General features: G+C 42.8%; 2 protein-coding genes and 1 non-coding gene across 3 annotated transcripts; 2 read left to right on the top strand and 1 right to left on the bottom strand.

The window, feature by feature from the left end:
• The first annotated feature begins 415 nt into the window (after window positions 1-415).
• CCDC117 (coiled-coil domain containing 117) lies at window positions 416-12,958 on the top strand. Its single transcript, XM_027050921.2, has 5 exons — window positions 416-757; window positions 1,422-1,472; window positions 5,886-6,110; window positions 6,554-6,691; window positions 9,969-12,958. Exons 1-5 carry the CDS (start codon window positions 576-578, stop codon window positions 10,204-10,206), a joined length of 834 nt encoding a protein of 277 aa, XP_026906722.1. The 5' UTR covers window positions 416-575; the 3' UTR covers window positions 10,207-12,958.
• On the top strand, window positions 4,613-4,717 carry LOC113596678 (U6 spliceosomal RNA). Its single transcript, XR_003417498.1, has one exon. It is a non-coding gene; the product is annotated as a U6 spliceosomal RNA (small nuclear RNA).
• Window positions 12,959-15,582: 2,624 nt separating the features above from the next.
• Window positions 15,583-20,474, bottom strand: XBP1 (X-box binding protein 1). The gene is given in 6 exon segments (XM_027050920.2): window positions 15,583-16,721; window positions 17,036-17,143; window positions 17,146-17,181; window positions 18,184-18,318; window positions 19,126-19,222; window positions 20,177-20,474. Coding segments are annotated over 6 exon segments (1,176 nt in total). The 5' UTR covers window positions 20,419-20,474; the 3' UTR covers window positions 15,583-16,163.
• Between the last annotated feature and the right edge of the window lie 458 nt (window positions 20,475-20,932).

Genomic DNA, 20,932 nt, shown 5'->3' with positions numbered 1-20,932 from the left:
GCTATGTGCCAAGAATTGTTCTGGTGCCAAGCATTGTTCTAAGGGATCTATTCTTTGCTTGTTTTTTAAAGTAGGATTTACGCCTAGTGTGTGGCTCGAACTCATGACCTGGAAATCAAGCGTCCCAAGCTCGCTGAGCCAGTCAGCCACCCCAAGAGCTACATGTTTTTATTCATTTAATTCTCTCATCAACCCTAAGAAGATAGGTACTATTATTACCAGGTTTTACTATTGAGAAAACTGAGGTCCAGAGGTGTGAGAATTGGAACCTATTTCACACTCGAGGCTCTTCAGAGCCATCCTCCAGCCCCAGCCAGCTAAGCCGAGGCAGCCATCTTGTTTGTAGTCCTCTTCGACTGCAACTCCCAGCACCCTTCGCGACAGCAGCTCTCCACACACAACAAATCCCGGCGTGCCCCTCGGCGGCCCGGGGTGGAGGGTTCTAGAAGGCGTGACGTGGGGTCGAGAGCGGGCTCAGAGGCGGGCGCCTCTCAGCAGTCGCTGTGGCCGCAGCTGCCGGGCCTGGGGACGCGGGCGGCCGGGGCCGCGGACGCAGCCTCCTCGTCTCCCCGGCCATGGCCGCGCTCGGCCGGCCCTTCAGCGGCCTCCCTCTGAGCGGCGGCCCGGACTTCCTGCAGCCGCCGCCGGCCTTCCCCGGCCGGGCCTTCCCGCCGGGAGTGGACGGCGCCGAGCTGGCCCCGCGGCCGGGACCCCGCGCCTCCCCGAGCAGCCCCGGCGGGAGCGCGGCGCGCGGACGGTGAGGAGCTGGCGGGGCGGGCGGGCGGGCGCGGAGCTCTGGCTCATTAATCCTCACGACCCTCCGCGGGGGGCTCCTGAGCCCCCACATAGCGGATGAGAAACTGATCCCCAGGGACGTTAACTGTAAGTCGCTCGGGGCCACACAGCCCGGGAGTCCGGGGAGGACCGCGGCAGGCCTGCGCTTCCGAAAAGTGAGCAGACTTTGCCGAGCTTGTCCACTTCGGGCCGGGGGTGGAACCCGGGCCGCCCGGAGCCCGGCCGTCCCCTCGGCGCGGCCGCCAGTGCTAACTTGCAGCGCTTCTCAGACACTCACTCGGTTTCTCATCTGCAAAGAGGGACAGAAATGGGTCCTGCTAGTGAGACCGTGGAAGTAAAGCGCTTAGCACACTGCCTGCCCCTAGAAACGTTTTCCCCACGTCGGTCCCTCCGGATTCATTTCCCACTCTCTTGACAAAGTGAGAAGTTGAGATTTCAACTTCTGACTCCGCCGGGACCACCCAACCAGACCGACCTTGTGATCTGGATATCCAATCCCAGTCGGGAAGGAAGGGGACAAGCCAGTACTTGTGGCATCGGCAAGATTATTGGGGAAAGGAAGAGTGGATGCCGAAAGCACAGGCTCAGTAAATTTCTCAATTGACTGATTTTGTTTGTTTCAACAGTGTTTCAGTTCGCTGCAAAAAGAAACACAAGCGAGAGGAGGAGGATGATGAGTAAGTTTCAGGTGCCATTTATTCACTTTATGGTCATTTAATCTATTTTATATTCTCAGTTACCTAAAAGTGAAAAGGTGAAACGTTAGGTATCTGTGCAAGGAGGCACAAGGAACTGCTAACATTGGTCGCCTTTTAGGGAAAGTAAGTGGGTAGCTGGCATGCCGGAGGGAGACTTCTCTCTAATCCTTAGCAATGTTTGAGTTTTCATCCATGTAAATATTATTACGTGCAGAAAGTAAAAGAATTTCAAGTGTGCAAAAGGCTAAAAATTGTAAAGTGTTAGAGTGCATGCTCCCCTTTTCTCCACAGATGCAACCCCTGTTACCTGTTTCCAATTTCTCCTTTGGAAGATAATCTAAAAACTTAACGAGTTTATAACTGTATATACCTCAGGTTTTCTACATTTCTAAGGTAACTTCACATTGTGTAACACTTTGGTCTTTTCATTTTGCTATCCTGTGGCTTGTTGCATATGGGCAGGTAGACTTCTACCTAATTTCTTTTGCAACATTGAATAGAATTCTGTTGTAAGTAGGTATAGATCATTAACCAGTCTCCTGTCCATGGCTTTCTAAATTCTTTCTAGTCTTTTGCTTTTACTGTAAGTTAAATCTACCATGCCCTTCTTTTTTAAAGTTCCTTATAGGGGCGCCTGGGTGGCTCAGTCGGTTAAGCATCCGACTTCGGCTCAGGTCATGATCTCTCGGTTGCTGAGTTCAAGCCCCACGTCGGGCTCTGTGCTGACAGCTCAGAGCCTGGAGCCTGCCGGATTCTGTGTCTCCCTCTCTCTCTGCTCCTCCCCTGCTTGCACTCGCTCTGTCTGTCTGTCTGTCTGTCTCTGTCTCAAAAATAAACATTAAAAAAAAAAGTTCCTCGTATATACGTACAAGTAGGTTAATGGATTTCTAGATGGGGTATGGCATGCATTTTAAATTTGAACAAGAGTTGTTGCCAATTTATATTCCTTTTAACAGTGGAAATGGTTGCTTCTCCATCTTGTCACCAGAACTGTATTTTCAAACTGTTCGTTTGTTTGTTTGTTTTCAAACTTTTTTTTTTAACCTCACTTCCGGGTAAAATAATTACATCTCCTAGACAGGCAGTGTAATAGAAAAATGAGTGAAAGAATCTCTCAAAGAAGATATCGAAATGACCAACCAAAAGAAAGGTGTTCATTTAACTTTATCAGTCTTTAGGAAAATGCCTAGTAAAAGCCTCAGTGTGATCTACTTTACCACCAGATATTGGAGCACCCAGTAACTCTGCAGTACTATAGATGAGAATGTAAATTGGTACAAGCACTTTGGGAAATAGTTTGACATTATCTAGTAAGTTGAAGGCATACCTACTCTGTTACCCAAACGTTCCACTCTTGAGTAGGTACACACTCGCAGCAGGAGGCACGTACAAGGTTCATAGCGTCCTTGTTCATAATAGCTCTAAACTGGAAAAGACACATAGGTCCCTCAACAGTAAAATGGGTAAATTAAATTCATACAAAGGAATTCTATTCAGTACAAAGGGGCAAAAGAGAATGTATTGCATTTATTAACATGGATATGTCTTATAAGCATAATATGAGCAAAAAAAAAAAATCCCAAGAATGTATACAGTACAATTTCCTAAGTATAAGGTTGAAAGCCAGGCATAGTTTTGCCCTAAACATTGTTTAGGGACGCATATTTATGTGCTTGATAATGTATTTTTTAAAAGAAGTAAATACTGTAATACAGTGTTTACCTGTAGGATGGAGAATATAGAGTACCATTTTGGGATGTTGGCAGAGGTCTGTATCTTGAATGTTATTATTTTTTTAATGCTTATTATTTTGAGAGAGAGCAGAGGAGGGGCAGAGAGTGAGAAGGGAGAATCCCAAGCAGGCTCTGCACTGTCAGCACAGAGCCTGATGTGGGGCTCAAATTCACAAACAGATCATGACCTGCGCCAAAACCGAGAGTCAGATGCTTAACCGACTGAACCACCCAGGCGCTCCTACAAATGTTATTTTTATGGATGCATATTTTCTAATTATTCATTGAATTGTATAAGTGTAGGATTTCATAGTTAAAATATGATCACTGTTTTAACTTATATCTTGTAAATTAAAGTTTCGTCGAACATCTTTTCATTTAATGCATTCGTGTTTCATTGTGTCAGTTGTTCATGTTTGTGCAGATTTCCTATTGCCGTATTGATCTTTTTCTTGTTCATCCATAAGAAATCTTTACGAAAGAAATCAGTAGTTTGTTATGTGTGTTATGCTTCCCCAAAATTTGTCATTTGCCTTTTAACTTTGTGTAGGTTTTGTTTGTTTTTTGGCCAGCAGAAACTTTGGATTTTCTAACTTTTTGAAGCATAGGCTAAATAGATTTGAAAGTTGTGTCAGTTTGAAAACTATCAGGCCAGACAGGATTTAGGTTCTTAATTGCCTTGGGATTGCTGCGCATACATAGGGACCTCTTTGCTCTTGTCTTTTGGAGTACTCTATAAGACATACTTGAATAAAGAGTCCCAGTGTTAAAAGTTTGAAGCGTAAAATCTGTTTGCTTAAAAAGTTAACCACCTTTGGGGTGCCTGTCTGGCTCAGTTGGTAGAGCACGCAATGGGGTTGTCAGTTCAAGCTCCACATTGGGTGTAAAGCTTACTTTAAAAACTAAATAAAACCATCTTTAATTTATAGATGAAGAGATTGAGGCCCTGAGAATGAGGAACTTGACATTTGGATATCTAATGCGTGCTGCCCACCTGCCACTTCCATAGCTCTTATCTGTACTTTGAAGTCTTTTATATCACATTTTCTTTGGAGCTTAATTATCATTGATCTCTAATTACTTGCAAATGGACCTACAAGGCATGAGATAATTTAGTCCAAATCGTGTTGGAGGTTTGAGATCAGAACGCAACTCTTACACTCAGTTGCATTTCGTAGTTGAATTATTGGACGTGCTAGGAAATTATCTGTTCTCTCCAGATAGATGTATTCTTTTTCTTAGCTGGTTTTGTGTGTATAGTTTCTCCTGCTTTCCAAAACACCACACCATAAAACTATCCACTATTACAGGAATATTTGATGTATAGCTAGACATTTTTAATACTTTCTTATCAGTTAAAACCAACTATAAACTAAACATATTATTGTGCTCACTTCAACAGCATGTGTACTAAAAATTGGAATGATACAGAGATTAGCATGTCTCCTGTGCAAGGATGATACACAGATTCGTGGAGTTATATATATTCAGATTATAGCTATAGTTGTGAGCATAGCATAAGATTTAGAGTTGTTGAATCACTATGTTGTACATGTAAACTAATGTAACACTGTGTCAACTATGCTAAAAAGAAAAAAAGACCTCAAAAACTAAACCATTTTTTAAAAACATTTAATAGTTGATTCCAATAAAAGTCTAGGTTCAAGAGAGCATTGTCAGATTTTATATTGCCAGAGACTTTAATGTTGATTTTTGTATCCTTTTTTTTTAAAGTTGATTTTTGTAGTTGTACCGTGAATAGAAATTTCTTGTAAAATACATACCACTTCCTTTGACCTTCAGTTTAGAGAGTCAGAAGCTGTGGTAGCCGTTAACAAATTTTTTTTTTTTTTTTAGTTGCAGAGCTGTGTTCTGTTTCTGACACTGCACTTGCTGATGCCCAAGCAATAAAGTACTTCTGGTCTAAATACTTAACTAGAATAGGATCAGTTGTCTATTTTACCTGCTTCAGAGTGTTTTCAACTAAATTGGGCATGTTGTAGTACATGCAAATACTAGTTCATGGCATAAGCTTGAACTGTTGAACTTCCTGTAAGGAGGCCGCAAGTTCCAGTGAGAATGGCATAAGAGCTAGGACTTGGGAGCTTTGGTGTCTGGTGCCCAACGTGTAACTCTACCTTGTATGACAAAAAGACTCAGAGCCAAATCATAGTCTCTGACATTCTGGAGAGGATCAAGAGAATCATCTACAGCCTTTTGGCACATACCTAATCAAGCATGTATTTTCGTCCTGCAGGAGTATAGAACACCTGTAGACTATCTCCCCATGTGGAGCAAGCAGAATTGTGACAAAATATGGCTGGTGCTGAATTGCTGCTTTGTGGTTTTGGTTTCTGTACTTTCCACGTGACCTACCCAGAGCCAAATAGGAATGACTTTAAGTTCCCACATTGAATACTTATAATCTGAGAAAGCAAAATCTTGCAGGTACAGTCTGATATAGTAGAGAGCAGTAGAAGAAAACATCTCAAGGAGGCTGTCAAAATGACAGAAAATGCAAAATTCTCCATCTTGCAATCACACACTATCAAAAATTAGAGTTTTTTGTATAAGAGTTTAGGCATAGGGATTAGACATAGGGATGATAAATGTTTTATTTATATGATTCTGAATTTTCATTGATTTTTTTTTTTTTCAGTTGTCCAGTAAGAAAGAAAAGGCTAACTGAAGCAGGGCTGTGTGCTGGTCCTAATGACTGGATTCTTTGTGCACATCAGGATATAGAGAGTCATGGAGTAAATCCGTGTACTAGTGGCCTCTCTGCACCTGGCATGTTAGATGTAATTTGTGAAGAAATGGATCAGACAACGGGAGAACCACAGTGTGAAGTTGCCCGAAGGAGGCTTCAGGAAATTGAGGACAGGTGAATGGGTAGTGTATGTTGCTGGCTTCTTGTTGGTCTCATGTGCCATCTCTGCTCTCTTAAGCTAGTCTAATTAGTCAGTTTGGTCATAATGGTGATCCTCAATCTCTCAGACTATGAACTCAAAGTTTACACATTAAATGTTAAAGTAAGTTCTTCTCATAGAACTTTGCTGGATGTTAGTGTTTCTGAATATTAATTTTTGGTTTATGGGAGTTTTCAGGGACATGGTCTTCAAATTTGATTGCATCTGATGTAAAACTTGTGTTAAATACTGAGTCACTCTTCTGTCTGTACTTTCTTCACTCAGCCTCATGTTTTACTTGATCTTTTCCTATAGCATCTGTTGCTTTTATTATTACTTTTTTAAATTTTGTTCAATTGCTACAGTACATAACAGCTTGACTAATTTTTCTTTCTCTGCTTCTGCTGCCTTTATTTAGGATAATTGATGAAGATGAAGAAGTTGAAGCTGACAGAAATATTAACCATCTCCCCAGTCTTGTTCTTTCTGACACCATGAAAACAGGTTTGAAGAGGGAATTTGATGAAGTCTTTACAAAGAAAATGATTGAGTCCATGTAAGTGTTGGTTCCTGGTTTCCCTTTAATTGTGATCTTGAAGGGAGACCTGGTGGTGTCTCCAGACAAGGCCCGTGCTATCCTAGTCTTGTCTCCTGCTCACCATCCCAATGAAAGTACAATAGGTTTTCTATTTAGCTTAGTCTGGATACAGACTTTTTCTTAGTTAACTGTGGGTGAACAAGATACTGTGCATGGACAAGTTTGAAGTATACATACCTTCTTAACCTCAGATTCTTTTGAAGTTCTGAAGTGGGTGACCATCTAATACTTCGGGATGGGAGGATTGACGATAGCCTATCCTCTTAAAGTGTTGTAGGATATGGAACCACATTTCAAAAGCTCTTGTTTACCAGCCTCTCTCAGTTGTTCAGGAACACCATTAAGACCTAGAAAACAGGTGCCTGGGTGGCTCAGTTAAGTGTCCGACTTCGGCTTAGGTCATGATTTCACCACTCATGAGCCCTGCATCAGGCTCTGTGCTGACAGCTCAGAGCCTGGAGTCTGTTTTGGATTCTGTGTCTCCCTCTCTCTCTCTGCCCCTTTCCCACTCTGTCTCTCTCTCTCTCAAAAATAAATAGCATTAAAGAAAAAAATTTTTTCATAAAAATAAAAAATAAAAAGACCTTAAAAATAAACCAGAAGAAATCTACCATCAGCCAAAACAGTTACCACAAAGGCCACAATCCAAAGCTCCTGTTCTTGTCTCATAGTGGATAGTCTCTCAGGGCTTTAGCTCTAAGCCAGTTTGCTCTTAAGTTAGACCCAGCTTACTGAGCTCAGGTACCTGGATTCTTAGATCATCAGAGTAGAAACGAAGAAACAGCAAGTGAGAGCAGTACAAACTCATAGTAGTGAGTAGTGACAATACAGTGTGAGGACTAGAACGGAAACTAGAAAGCACACATAACCTAAAAAGCAAAGCAGCCTGGGGCCATTAACATGAAAACTAATGCTAGTCTGTAATTCCTATAGTCCTTGAGCTTATAAGATCTGAAGCCATCATTATCCACGTGTAAAGTAATAGTTAAGTCACGAAGTGCCATTTAGGTGTTGCCTGGAAAATACCGTAGACAGGTTTGATACTTTGTGAGGGTAAGTGTCAGATATCTGAAAAAACCTCTTAGGACACCAGCCCCAGTGATGCCAAGCAGATGAGGCATTATTGCCTTTGGCCACAGTGGGTTCAGCTGCTGCTTGATGTTAGATCACAGAGGTTTTGCATTAGCCCCCTAGCTCGAGCTTATAATTAACTAACCAGCCCTGAGAGTGGGTAAATAGCCAAGAGTAAACAGGTCATGTTGCCCTACAGCCTAAAAAAAATAGCAATTTCTGCTCTCAGTAGTTTTCCAGAAGCTAACCTTTGGGAGTATTCTTCATTGTGGTTTATTTAGTTTTATTTGCCTTTAGGTTCCAGAAACCATCAAACCATCACTGGATGGAGGAGGACTGAGGGGCAGGCAGGCCCTGGCAACATAATCGTTTAGACTTATTGCAAAAAGCATTATACTTCATAGTTATACTAAGCGAAAGGTATACAGAGATGCTTTTAATGTGTTTGGTCAGTGTTTCATTTATAGTTTAGGGGCACCTGGGTGGCTCAGTCGGTTGAGCATCTATCTGACTTCGGCTCCGGTTATGATCTCATGGATCGTGGATTCGAGCCCCACATCGGACTCTGTGCTGACTGCTCAGAACCTGGAGCCTGCTTCGGATTCTGTGTCTCCCTCTCTCTCTGCCCCTCCCCCTCTTGCGCTGTGTCTCTCTCTCTCTCTCTCTCTCTCTCAAAAATAAATAAACGTAAAAAATTTAATAGTTTAGTAGAAGATAGTAGCTCATATCTACTAATATTAACCACAATTTGAGAAACTTATAACAGCGTTGAATCAAGGGCCTCTGTTTTTCTTTTTCTTTTTTTAATCTATTTTTTATAGTTTACATCCAAGTTGGCATATGGTGCAACAATGATTTCAGGAATAGAATCCTTAAGCCCCTTACCCATTTAGCCCATCCCCCACAACCCCTCCAGCAACCCTCTGTTTATTCTCTATATTTAAGAGTCTCTTATGTTTTGTCTCCCTCCCTGTTTTTATATTGCTTTTGCTTCCCTTCCCTTATGTTCATCTGTTTTGTATCTTAAAGTCCTCACATGAGTGAAGTCATATATTTGTCTTTCTCTGACTAATTTCACTTAGCATAATAAGGGGCCTCTTTTTCACATTGGATGTTTATATTGCTTTTATTTTTAAATATTTTAAGTAATCTCGGGGCACCTGGGTGGCTCAGTCGGTTAAGTGCCCGACTTCGGCTCAGGTCATGATCTCATGGTTTGTGAGTTTGGGCCCCACGTGGGGCTCTGTGCTGACGGCTAAGAGCCTGGAGCCTGCCTCAGATTGTCTCCCTCTGTTTCTGTTCTTCCCCCACTTGCCCTCTGTCTCTTTCTGTCTCTCAAATATAAATAAACATTAAAAAAAAATTTTTTTTAAGTAATCTCTATGCCCAGTGTGGGGCTTGAACTTAACAACCCTGAGATCAAGAGTCACATGCTCTTCTGACTGAGCCAGTCAGTTACCCCTGTGTTAGTTTTAATCACAGCATCAGTACAGCTGGTTGGATTGGTTAAAAATGCATGCAGAACTGTAAAATTATATGTATTTGCGTGTCTTTCTAAAGATATGTTTGGATCATCACAAGTCTATTTTTTGTTTTTTTTTTGTTTTTTTTCTGTTTTTAGTTTATGTACTTAGGGGCACGTGGGTGGCTCAGTCAGATAAGCGTGTGACTCTTGACTTCTGTTCAGATCATGATCTCACGATTTGTGAGTTTGAGCCCTGCATGGGTCTTAACGCTGACAGTGCAGAGCCTGCTTGGGATTCTCTCTCTCTCTGCCACCCCCCTTTTCCCCCTCTCGCACTCTCTCTCAAAATAAATAAAATTTTAAAAGAAAAAAAATAAAGTTTACTTACTTATTTTGAGAGAGAAAGAGAGAGAGAACGAGCAGGGGAGGGGCAAAGAGAGGGAGAGAGGATCTGAAGTGGGCTTTGTGCTGATAGCAGAGAGCCGGATGCAGGGCTCGAACTCAAGAACCATGAGATCATGACCTGAGCTGAAGTTGGATGCTCAACTGACTGAGCCACCCAGGTACCCCATAAGTCTCCTAGTTTGATGCCATCAGTTCTTAACTCTAGATATTTGGTAGCAAACAGTAGCTTTTCAACATGTATCCTTTATTTCCGTATCCTAAAAGTTTTGATAAAGTCTGTGTTTTATGTCTTAGGAGCCGTCCTTCCATGGAGCTTGTGCTCTGGAAACCTCTCCCTGAACTCCTTTCTGATAAGCCAAAGCCGTCATCTAATGCTAAGAACTACACAGGAGAGAGCCAAACCAAGCATGCAGCTGCCGGCACTGCCTTCCCTGGGAGAACTGAACTGTTCTTGGAACCTCGGCAAACAGGGATCCCTGTTTACAGTGGTTTGGAGACAGCCGCTTGCACAGAAGAAGAGATGGAACTCTAGAAACCAGTTTCTGTGCTAAAGTTGTCAAATTTTAGAAGGCTCATGTATTTAGTCGTGAGCCTACTTGTATAGTATAGGGACTTGAAAGTTTTATAAAACGGGTGTAATAATATCTCCACCTGTGATTTGGGGTGGGACTCTTCATTTTGGGTAGCCATTTCTTGAATCCAACTTTTTGCCAAGGAAGCTTGTCTCAAGGGAAAAGCAGTTTTCCAGGGGGCTTATTAAGGGAATGTGAAATTGCGGCCTGCAGAGGCAAGTATAAAAGCTGTGTATCTAAGGGTGACTTAAGTCATCTGTTACATTATCTAAACCATTCAGATAATCAGAGAAAATTCAGATGCTTGAATCTGAAAAAGATGCATTAAGAAAGAAGGATGCTCCTACTATGACTGTGCCCTGACAGTTGAGTCACAACTTCCATCTATGGATATAGGAGCTCTGTTTACGATGGTGACTGTGTATGATTGGGAAGAGGAGGGAGAAAAGCAGTAGCTTAAGCCTATTGCTAAGAGATTTAACAGAGGCTCTGAAACTTGTATGTTGTCTGTTCTGTGTATCTATATTGATTTAATAGCTGGTAGCATTGTGGCTCACCTCTTAGCCTCTGCAAATGCAATGAAAATAGAAAGAAAAGGTTTTTCCTTCAAGGCTTTTTTGCCTTGTGCTACTGTTGCTCCTTGGTTTCCCTTGCACGACTCTTCAGGAGTGTTTACAACGTAATTAACTTTGAACGATAGTTAAAAAGTGATTGTGAGGTAACCCATGTGTAAATTGGCTACGGAAGAAAGTTCCCTTAAGTAATCCCAAGGAACTGCCATGTCAGCTAAGCCCAGCATTGATAGATATTTTTAAAAGGTTATGCCTATGTTAGCAAGTCGAGTATTTTAGTGTTAACGTAGAAAACAGTGACAGAATAATGAACTGAGAACATATGGGTGAGTGACAGTGAGATGTACTGAACTAGCCACTTTGCCCGGTGCTTCAGCTGTTGGTGCAGTAAACCTCAGAGTTAATAGAGAACAGCTTCCTGCTAATAGGACATCTTCATCTTGAGGAACTAAACCAGGCTCAAGGTGTCCTTTGGGGATAACCAGGATTGAAGTTTTTTTATTTCTCAGGAAGGGCTCTTCTGTGTGGCAAGGACTCAGTAGTGCCGATTAAAACAACACTTCCTTTAGTGCTCCAGAATATCCACTATAACTTATTAAATGAGTGTAATAGTGTAATACTGGCCCTTAAAACACACAATGGGAGACCACCCCAGTTCTTTTTGTTCTGTTTTGTTTTCCGGGTTTCTTCCTCCTTTGTAGGAATCAGATATCTTATGTAGAAAAAAAAAAATGGTTTATGCCAAGTAGAGGTGACTTTTGAGAAACCAGCTCCCAGGCATTTTTGAAACCCATGCTGAAATCCCTCCCCTTGTAACAGATGGCGTAGAAGTAACAAGTCTGTTCATTGGACTGTTTCTTCCTTTGCCTGTTGTTCCTGCTTTCTCTATTTCTGTCTGGATAGTCAGGAAAAGATTTAATGTTTAATATTTAAACAATATTTAATGTCTACACAGTAAAATTATTCGAACTTCAAACCAGTATTAAAACCAGTTGGAAACCAGCTAATAGTTTCTTAATCTCAGATTTAGAGATGAATGTAAACTGTATTCTGTTGAAATGTGCAAGTGTTTGATTCATGCTGTTTGAAAAACTCCTGCCTTTAGGTCATTGTTTAATGGGACCAACTTACAAAGTTTGTAGCCTTAAAGAAATCACCGTGCTAAAAAATTTTGTTCTGGTGTAACTTAAAAACGTGAAGTGACCATCCAGAATTTGGAGTTCGTCCCAGTGTTAGGGTGGAAGGGGTGACGACTTTCCAGAGAAGGACCCAAAACACACTAAGAGTGTCTTCGATAGGAATTGTGGGGCAAGCCTCTGCTCGAAGGTCTGTATGAGGAAAAGGAGGAACAGCTCCAAAACAAGGTTCTGATACCACTGGTAACTATAGGAGAGAATTAAGAATCTGTTCATTAAAATCCAAACAACTTGTTTCAGGAGTCAGATTATCTGACGTGATTAATTATTTCTGCAGGAAAATGGATGTTTAATGCTCCTTTTTAAACTTTATCCTTTTGCATATGTTTGTACAGAAATTTTCTTCATCCTTGTGGTGCTTATTCATCTGAGCCGTTTCCACAGTCTCCATGCCTCTGCTTTGTTTTTCTTTGTTTTTCTTTTATAGTGTAAGGCTTTTGCTTTTGCCTTAAGGTTTCCCTAGGGAATCAACAGGTCTTTTCATTTCGTACAGCTTTGAAGCATGGATCAAACATTGGCTTATTATGCTAATGTGTGAAGAGAGAAACTATCTAAAGCAGGTGAGCTTTAATGAACAAATGTATATTTTCTCTGAGTTTGAGTAGGTGTGTGTGGGTTTTTTTTTTTTAATATAAAGTTAAGTCCAGTTCTCAAAAATATTAATCAGTCGTTAAAAAAAAAAACAAAAACTCATTTTCAAAAAAGGTGCAAATATAAAATTTAGAAAAAAACAAACTAGGGTGTGGGGCTAGAACCATGAGAAGAAATGCTTATTTATAAGCAGGTTCGTTAATTATTTTGGATTTGAAATTTGGTTTCATTATTTAATAGTGACAAGAATGGTGTAGTACTAGGAAGGTTCTGGAAGATACTGTCAACTTTAAAATGAGAATCTGGTGTTTCTGTATTTTATTGTTTTCAATAAAACTTCTTAAGTGTTTTGATTTTGAGGTATTTGTATTCCTGCACATAAGTAAACAAAATTAACTACCTCTTTCTTTTAAATTGTATTTAAAGCAGCATTCATATTAGTGAGGGGCTTAAGTTTATTTTGAAGAGGTGACTATGTTGGGTTATAAGTAAGCTTCAAAAATGAATTAGCTATTTCCAAAATAAACTAGGTTTTGCCGTTCTAAAACCCACAGAATGCTTTCCACTCTACTTAGCAATTTGCTGCTGTCAGTCAATAGCATTGATTGGCAGTCGTGACTGATTGCCAGTATTCAGATGGCAGTAGTGACAGTCTTCAAAACTGTTTAAATATAGAGTTGGAAACAGTATATGGACTCCACAGCATTTTTGTTTTTACAAGTTGGGGACCTTTAAAAATAGGGAATAAGAAAATTGCATGGTATTTGGTTAGTGGTCATTCCCTAAGAGTTGACAGGTCACTGGGTGGCAGTGTTGCCTGCATATTTACAAGCTTGATAACCGTGAATCCCTGAATCGTGGGCAGGCGGAGTTAAGTTTGGGGTGCAATTGTGGAAAACTCAGGATATTGTTTTTCACTAAAATTTGGAAATCACAGCTAAAAGTTGCCTACCCTCGTTATTTTACAGATTTGGAAACTAAAGCTTAAGTAGTGAATGACAGTTTAGTATTAGAATCAAACTCAGCAGGTTCAGTGTTCTTCCTACTTGACCATTGGTTTTACAGTCTTCTCATAGAATACCTTAAAATGTCATTTAAATTTCATTGAAATAATTTACGATAGAGTGTGGTTCAGTCAGTGTGATACTAAACTCCTTGAGAAAATACAGTTTTGTGTATATTTGTCTGGTCCAAATACTCTGCCAGTGGCATTTTAGAGCTCAGTTGCATGCATTTAGACTACAGCTCCAGCAAGACAAGGATGTTGTCTTTCAACAACTGATTAGTGGGTAAACAGGCCCGTCTTCCTGTCCTTTAATGAACTTGAGAAGTCCCCAGGTAAAGATTTCATTCTTAGCATAATAGAATTTAACTGATAAAATCTTGCTGGAGTAGGCAGGGTTACCTTTTGCCTACAGTTCTGTTCCTACCTTATGTCTGCTCCGGTAGCATACCTAGTAGAAAAGCAAGGGGGCACATATACATTGGTGTTACAAGACCCAGGAAAATGGTGTGCAGACATTTGTCACCTGATTCACTTTCAGTTATGGACAGCCCTCTGCATCTAATAGAAATCTTGCTTTGGTTTTGCAGAAGGAGATCTTGATTTTTATTTCTGACCAATTTGTTTCAGTAAGATATCCTTAAATAACAGGTGTTTTGTCAAGGCTGAGCAGTGTTGGGTCATTTTCACCCATCTGTGCAGGAAATGAAAACCCTGAAGATCAACGCAGGTTATGTATGTCCTGTGTTATCCCTGTTCGTACAGCTGCCTCTTTCATGTGATGTCATTCAATGTAAATTATTTGAGCCTCAATCTCCAGATGCTTCTGCAATTATGATGGAGAGTGGCTAAAATTCATCTGTAATTGCATTTGCCTAGACAATCCCTAAATATACACCCAGCACTTAGGTTTTCAGTTATAGAAAATCAGGTGATCAGATTTTTAATCATGGGGACAGCTGGAGGCTGTTGTACACTTACAATACAAACTGAGCCTAAGCAAGCTTGCATTGCCAAGAATAGCATTGAGCTCTGGCCTTAGTGACCAGGGATTTTAGGCTGTCATGTGGACATGCCTCCAATCACACCAAACATATCCCCTTATACTTGGCTGAAAGTATAGCCTGCTTTGTCTTGCTGCTTGGGATTCTTTGAATCCTTTTGTCTACACTCCTTTACTTTGACCTCTCCAGTGGTAGGCTTAATATTGGCACAGGATGCTGGCATAGGTGAAATGATTTCTGAGGGAAGCCCTTCAGTACCTTCTAAGAGGATTCCCAAGGAAAAACGCACATGAAGGATGAGGTTATCATCTCTATAGCTTTGGGGTAATGTTGATGTGTCAGATTTTTCCTTGAACAGGTTCATTCTGTGAAACAAATTCCAGGGTATATAAAATACTGTAAGATTAAAATCCCTAAGTGGATTAGGGGAAAATAGCTAACTTTTGAGTGCTTGGGATGGTGCCTAAGTGTACATACACCAAGAGCTTATAATGTATCACCTCTAGCAACCTTTAGATAGTGACTATTATGCCCCTTTACAGGTGAGAAAGTGATGTTACATGTCCAGGATTACCTGGCAAACCAGTGGCAGACTTAAATTTGAGTCTAGAAAACGTTAATCCCTGTAAAAATGCCAAGAGAATCTTGATATTTAATGGCATGTTTTTCTCTTAAGATGGTATATAGCAAAATAATGGTTAAGTGTTCTAGCTTGGTCACTTAACGTCTGTAATATTGGCCAGTAAAGCTAAAGAAGCTCAGAAATACAGTAACTACTCAAAGAATAGGTTCCTATCACTTATGGCAGCCAAGAATCGAAGCAGGCAGTAATTAAGGGGGTAAAACTTTCCGTCGCTTTAAAAAGCGGCATGCTATGCTCCCTGAAGTTGGATAAATTACTATCGTGGCAATCAGTGAAACAAAACAGTAAGACTTAAAAAGCCCAAGAAGAAATCAAAGAACAAAGACATTGCATTGCACTTTTTAATTGCACAGGTAGTTTTAAATAAATGGAGAAAGCACCTTCCAAAAGTTACACTAGCAGGGAAAGATTTCATCAAGCATTTACATAGTAAATTTCCATAGTTTTACAAAAGATTCTTGATCTTTACTTGAACTGTACATGAGGGAAAGGAGTCCCCTCAGGTAGGCGTTCTCTCTGCTTGCAGAAGCAAACTAAAGGACCTAAAATGGGACACAAGCCTGGGATGCCAAGAAGGGAGAAAAATGATAAAGGGCCATTCATAAATTCCATGTCTAAGACACTTGTCCAGTGACCCTTATAGAAGAATTTTAGGGCAAACTTCTGCCCTTAAGATAAAGGTACAACCTCAAAAGCTGTGATTATAGTAATAAATCTGAGTACCTTGGACTGCTGGATGACAAAAGACAATACTTGGGGTGACCTATAAAGTTTGAACAAATACTTGAGAGGAATTCCCTAGGACTGTACACCCTCTACTTTGCCTTTGTGAATGAAGCATAGGCTTCTCTGCTACCTTCCAGGCAGTGTAATAGTCAAGGAAAAGGGCAACAGCATTGGGTCATTCCTTAGACACTAATCAGCTGGGGAAAGAGTTCATTGGCAAAAGTGTCCTCCCAAGAATGGTCTACACCAAGCAGAGAGGACATGTCGCTGAAGGGGGAAGGGGAGCCCTCATATCCACAGTCACTATAAGCATCCAGTAGACAGGAAGATGGCTTCGGGCAGTGGCTGGGTGAAAGTAGATCTGAGGTGCCCAGTTCTGGAATGAAGTCATCTTCTACAAGTTCTTCCTTCACTGAGACAGTGAATTCAGGGTGATCTTTCTCTGAGGGGCTGAAAGGTGCTTCCTCAATTTTCACTACCACATTTGCTTGGCTCTCTGTCTCAGAGGGTATCTCTAAGACGAGGGGCTTGGTATACACGTGGTCAAAACGAATCAGTTCATTAATGGCTTCCAGCTTGGCTGATGACGTCCCCAGTGACGGAGAAGGGGAGGCCGGTAAGGAACTGGGTCCTTCTGGGTAGACCTCTGGTTGTTCCTCCAGGCTGGTAGACTCTGGGGAAGGACATCTGAAGAACATGACTGGATCCAAGTTGAACAGAATGCCCAACAGGATATCAGACTGCAAGAGGCAAAAATTCAATGGAATCCAATCATTAGAATGCACCCAAGAATCTACCTCAGAACACTACTAGGTCCCACAATGTAAGTTAATCATTATGCAATAGGACGACCTCCGAGACCCACAGACCCATTTACCTACACCTCATTCTGTGCTCTAAACCATCCGCAGATAGGGAAGACCGTCAATATTCACTTCTAACCCAACCAAAACCAACTTCTCCTGCCCTCCTCTGCCTGGTTAGGGATATCAGCCATCAAACAGATGGAATTAACAAGTTATAGACTTTTTCACTAAATCCCAATAACCCCTACCTCAGAGTCTGAAGAGTCAACACCATCAGAATCCATGGGGAGATGTTCTGGAGGGGTGACAACTGGGCCTGCACCTGCTGCAGAGGTGCACGTAGTCTGAGTGCTGCGGACTCAGCAGACCCGGCCACCGGCCTCGCTCCATTCCCCTAGGAGGAAAGACCACCGTGGATGAACAGCTCAAACTGCTGAGTCCTCAAGGAAACACTCACCAGGCAACTGTGGTTCTCTACTTTCAAGAAAGCTAGAAAACTATTCTTTAGAGCTGAAACCTTTCCCTTACCTTTGTTACCTTTCCATTTTATGGAGTCCTCCACAAGAAGAGGAGGAAAGGTGAAGACTAACTTCATTGTCATTTTCTATGCAATGAAACATTTTCACTCCCCAAGCAAAGATTCACAAAGGACTGAAATTCTTAAATAATTATCTTCAGAGATGTTCTCCGTAATAATGTTTTTTTTTTAATTTTTTTTATGTCTTTATTTTGAGAGAGAGACAGAGCACAAGCAGGGGGAGGGGCAGAGAGAGGGAGATACAGAATCCCAAGCAGGCTCCAGGCTCTGAGCTGTCAGCACAGAGCCTCACACAGGCCTTGAACCCACAGACTGTGAGATTCTGACCTGAGCTGAAGTCGGACGCTTAACCGACTGAGCCACCCAGGGCCCCCATCCATAATAATGTCCTTAATAAAGTACTGCAGTGCATTTAGGCCCCAAATCTTTCTGGACAGTAATTTCTTACAGACTAGAACGGCCCTACTGTCAATCTTAGACCACTTAAGTGATCCCAATAAATGGGCCAGGTCCATACATTAAAACCCATGCATCACCTTCTATCAGAGGGGTGTCACCATCAAAATGAATCCTTTCCCTACTTATTCATATTCATCAAAAAACCACTATAGTTTTAGTAGTGTTCGGTAAGATTTGACTGGCTCTGTTTCTCTAGTTCTCCTTAATGCTGACATGGTACATTCTGTTGGCTATCAGTATTGTTAGTACTTGCTTTTAGAGAGCTGTGTAACTTATTTTAATTATTAGGCTCTAGTACTATTGACTACCCAGTTGAAAAACGAGTTTAAGTGTCATTAAGGGGTCATGTCACTTAGAACCAGTTCTCACACAGGACATCAGACATAGGAGACAACTCACCTTGGTCTGGGTCTCTGCCTCCTCTTCAGTAAGCAGGGCATCCATCCCCAACCGCTGTCTTAACTCTTGGTTCTCCACTACAAGGCCATGCGTCTTCTCTCGTAAAAGCTGATTTTCTAGCAAGAGTTTCTGGTTCTGTGAAAAAGTTCATAAGAAGCTATTAAAACATCCAGTTCTTTCACTTAAGGGTCCACCTGGTGAAGTTTCACTACAGCTTGTTTCCTTTCCTTCTCCTTCACCTTTTGGAAAACACTTATACAGTTGTTCACAGGTATTCTAAGGAAAGGTCATAGTCATGAAAAATAAGAAGTGCCATTTTGTGGGGTCACAAATATCACAATGCCTCTAACTACTAATATAGACCCAGCAAAGGGTGACTTGTGACTTTAAATATAATGGCAAAAAAAAATCCTATCTTGAACTAGCAAGTAATAATAGAAGTGACAACAGCGAACCATAAAATCAAAATATGTTTAAATGTGTGTGTGTGTGTGTGTGTATTTTGCTGGCAACAATTTAAGATTAGGTAATCAGTGGACCATAGAAGGGGAAGGGAAACGTTAGCAGACTTTTGGCCAAGCCAGGAAGGGTCTCTCTCAGGTTTAAGCGACAATTTCCTATCTGCTTTTAGGAATTTCTTAGTACTAACTTGATAAACGTAATGTTGTGATGTTGTAACTTGCCAACTTTGAGACAGATCTCACACGGATGGAAGCCAGCAGGTCCCAGCGGGTCGATCGCTTCTGCTCTCCTCAAGCTTCACCACTTAACCACTGAATTACCTAGCTCCCCTAATTTAGACTAGTTTAACTTCCAATTAACTGTCCAATTGTATTCTAAAGAGACGGAAACAACTTGGGATAGGCAGCAAACATCAGAACATTCACCAAGGAAGGATGTACGAGAAATAAAAGGTAAGAGTTTGACCTTAAGTATTTTTACCTCTTCCTCCAAATCTACCACTTGCTGCTCCAGCTCACTCATTCGAGCTTTCTTTCGGTCTCTAGCAGTCTGAGCTGCCACTCTGTTTTTCAGTTTCCTGAGAACAGAAGAGACATACCACAGAGTCATTCCCAAACCTTATTTATATCTTTATTTGAAAACTTGGCCAGCTGCTGCTTTCATTTTCACTTAACAGTATACGGTAGACTAAGGTAAAATACACTCCAGGCTCCTCCCCTCAATGAAACGAAACAAAAAATACAGCGTTTTTCATGGATCTAGCTTGAAAAACTGCTTCATTCTTCCCCATATTGCGTCACCCACACCCCCGTCGCATCCCGGCCACAGCAAGGACGCTGGACACAAATACTATTCATCTTGCATCATAAGAGATTTCCTCCTCCCCTTTTTTCACTCCCTCCTAGAACTCAAATAAGGGAGAGGCGGATGCCTTTCGCCCTTGCCGACATTCTGGGCAGTCCCGGGACTCCTGGGCCAGGCACTTATGTCACAAAAAGGCACACCGATCACAGAAGAACTAACATTTGAGGAGAGGTGAATACGTGGCATTTCTCAGCCGATCTTTCCAAAGACCTCATGAAATAGATACCATCTTAAGAACGCGGAGACTAAGTTTGACTAGTGAGCCTCACAGACCTCACAGCCCTTCCAACAATTGTCATTTCGGCTCCGCGCCTTCCCAAAATAGTAGGTAAACCAGGAAAAGGCTCCTCGGCTCCCTGCTACTGCCCAAATTCAGAAACATTGAATGACAGGTTTGCGGTCACATAGCATGAGGACTCGGAACCCATGTGCCCGAACACCCAGCTCTATGTATCTCTGACATTAGAGACAAAATTGGGCTAGCGGGGGATTAAAAAAAAAAAAAAAAAAAAAAAAGGCCTAGGCGGCCCCGCACTCCCGACTTCCTGCCCCGCCCCGCCCCACGCCACGCTGGCACCGCACCGGTCAGGCCAAGAGCACCCGAGCGCGGCAGGCGGCCAGTCCCCGGCCCCTCGCCCTCAGCGTCCGCGCTCCGACCCTCGCCCACCTCCGCAGCGCCTTCTCCTCGGGGCTCAGGTGCGTGAGGCGCTGTCGCTTGCGCGCCTGGGGTGGCCCCCCGCTCGCCGCCTCCGGGCTGGCCCCTCGTTGGCTCGGCACCATAAGTGGCAGAGCCCGGCCGGCCGGGGCTCCGGCGGCGGCGGCAGCGGCGGCGGCGGCGGGCTTGCCGGACAGAAGCAGCACTTTGGGGGCCCCGGCGGCCGGGCTCTGCGCGGATGCCACCACCACCATGGCCCGAGAGTGTGTACGCCAGTGCGCGCCGCCGCCGCCGTCCTCGGGGCGGCCCCGCCGCACCCAGACTTTCTACGGTCGTGGCCCTCCGCGATTGGCCAGCGCCGCGTGACGCGTGGCCGCTCTCGGCACCCATTGGTCCGGCCGGCCCCTAGGAGGCGGGGCCTGAGCGTCCAGCGTGGCGGCTGCGAGGCCCAAGCAGGAGGGGGCGGGGGCGGACCGGGAGGACCCCGGGATGCGGCCTGGAGGGCCTGGAGATTCCAGGTCTATTCTGCAAGGGCCCGGAGCCCCGCGGAATTTCCTCATCGGACGGGTTTTTACCCCCTAGGCTGACGCAATTCCACCTAGAACGACTGTGTTTAATTCCAAACGAAGAGATTTCCAGTCTGATGATTTTATACCAAGACCGCTTGTCACCAGCAGGCTGTCACCTCTGCCCGACCATATTTTATGTCGTGCGCCACGTCGGGCTCCAAGAGGAGCGGGAAAGTCGGGAGAGCGCGCCAGCGGGGCC

The sequence above is a fragment of the Acinonyx jubatus genome, chromosome D3 (assembly GCF_027475565.1).
Source record: "Acinonyx jubatus isolate Ajub_Pintada_27869175 chromosome D3, VMU_Ajub_asm_v1.0, whole genome shotgun sequence".
In the NCBI taxonomy this organism is placed as follows: Eukaryota; Metazoa; Chordata; class Mammalia; order Carnivora; family Felidae; genus Acinonyx; species Acinonyx jubatus.
The sequence above is the reverse complement of the archived record's forward strand: the minus strand, read 5'-3'. Positions and strand labels throughout refer to the sequence as shown.

Coding starts and splice junctions, on each gene's coding strand:
- CCDC117 (XM_027050921.2), top strand. CDS start 576: ATGGCCGCGCTCGGCCGGCCCTTCAGCGGCCTCCCTCTGAGCGGCGGC. Junction 1,473..5,885: donor CGAGAGGAGGAGGATGATGA/GTAAGTTTCAGG, acceptor TTTTTTTTTCAG/TTGTCCAGTAAGAAAGAAAA. Junction 6,111..6,553: donor CTTCAGGAAATTGAGGACAG/GTGAATGGGTAG, acceptor GCCTTTATTTAG/GATAATTGATGAAGATGAAG.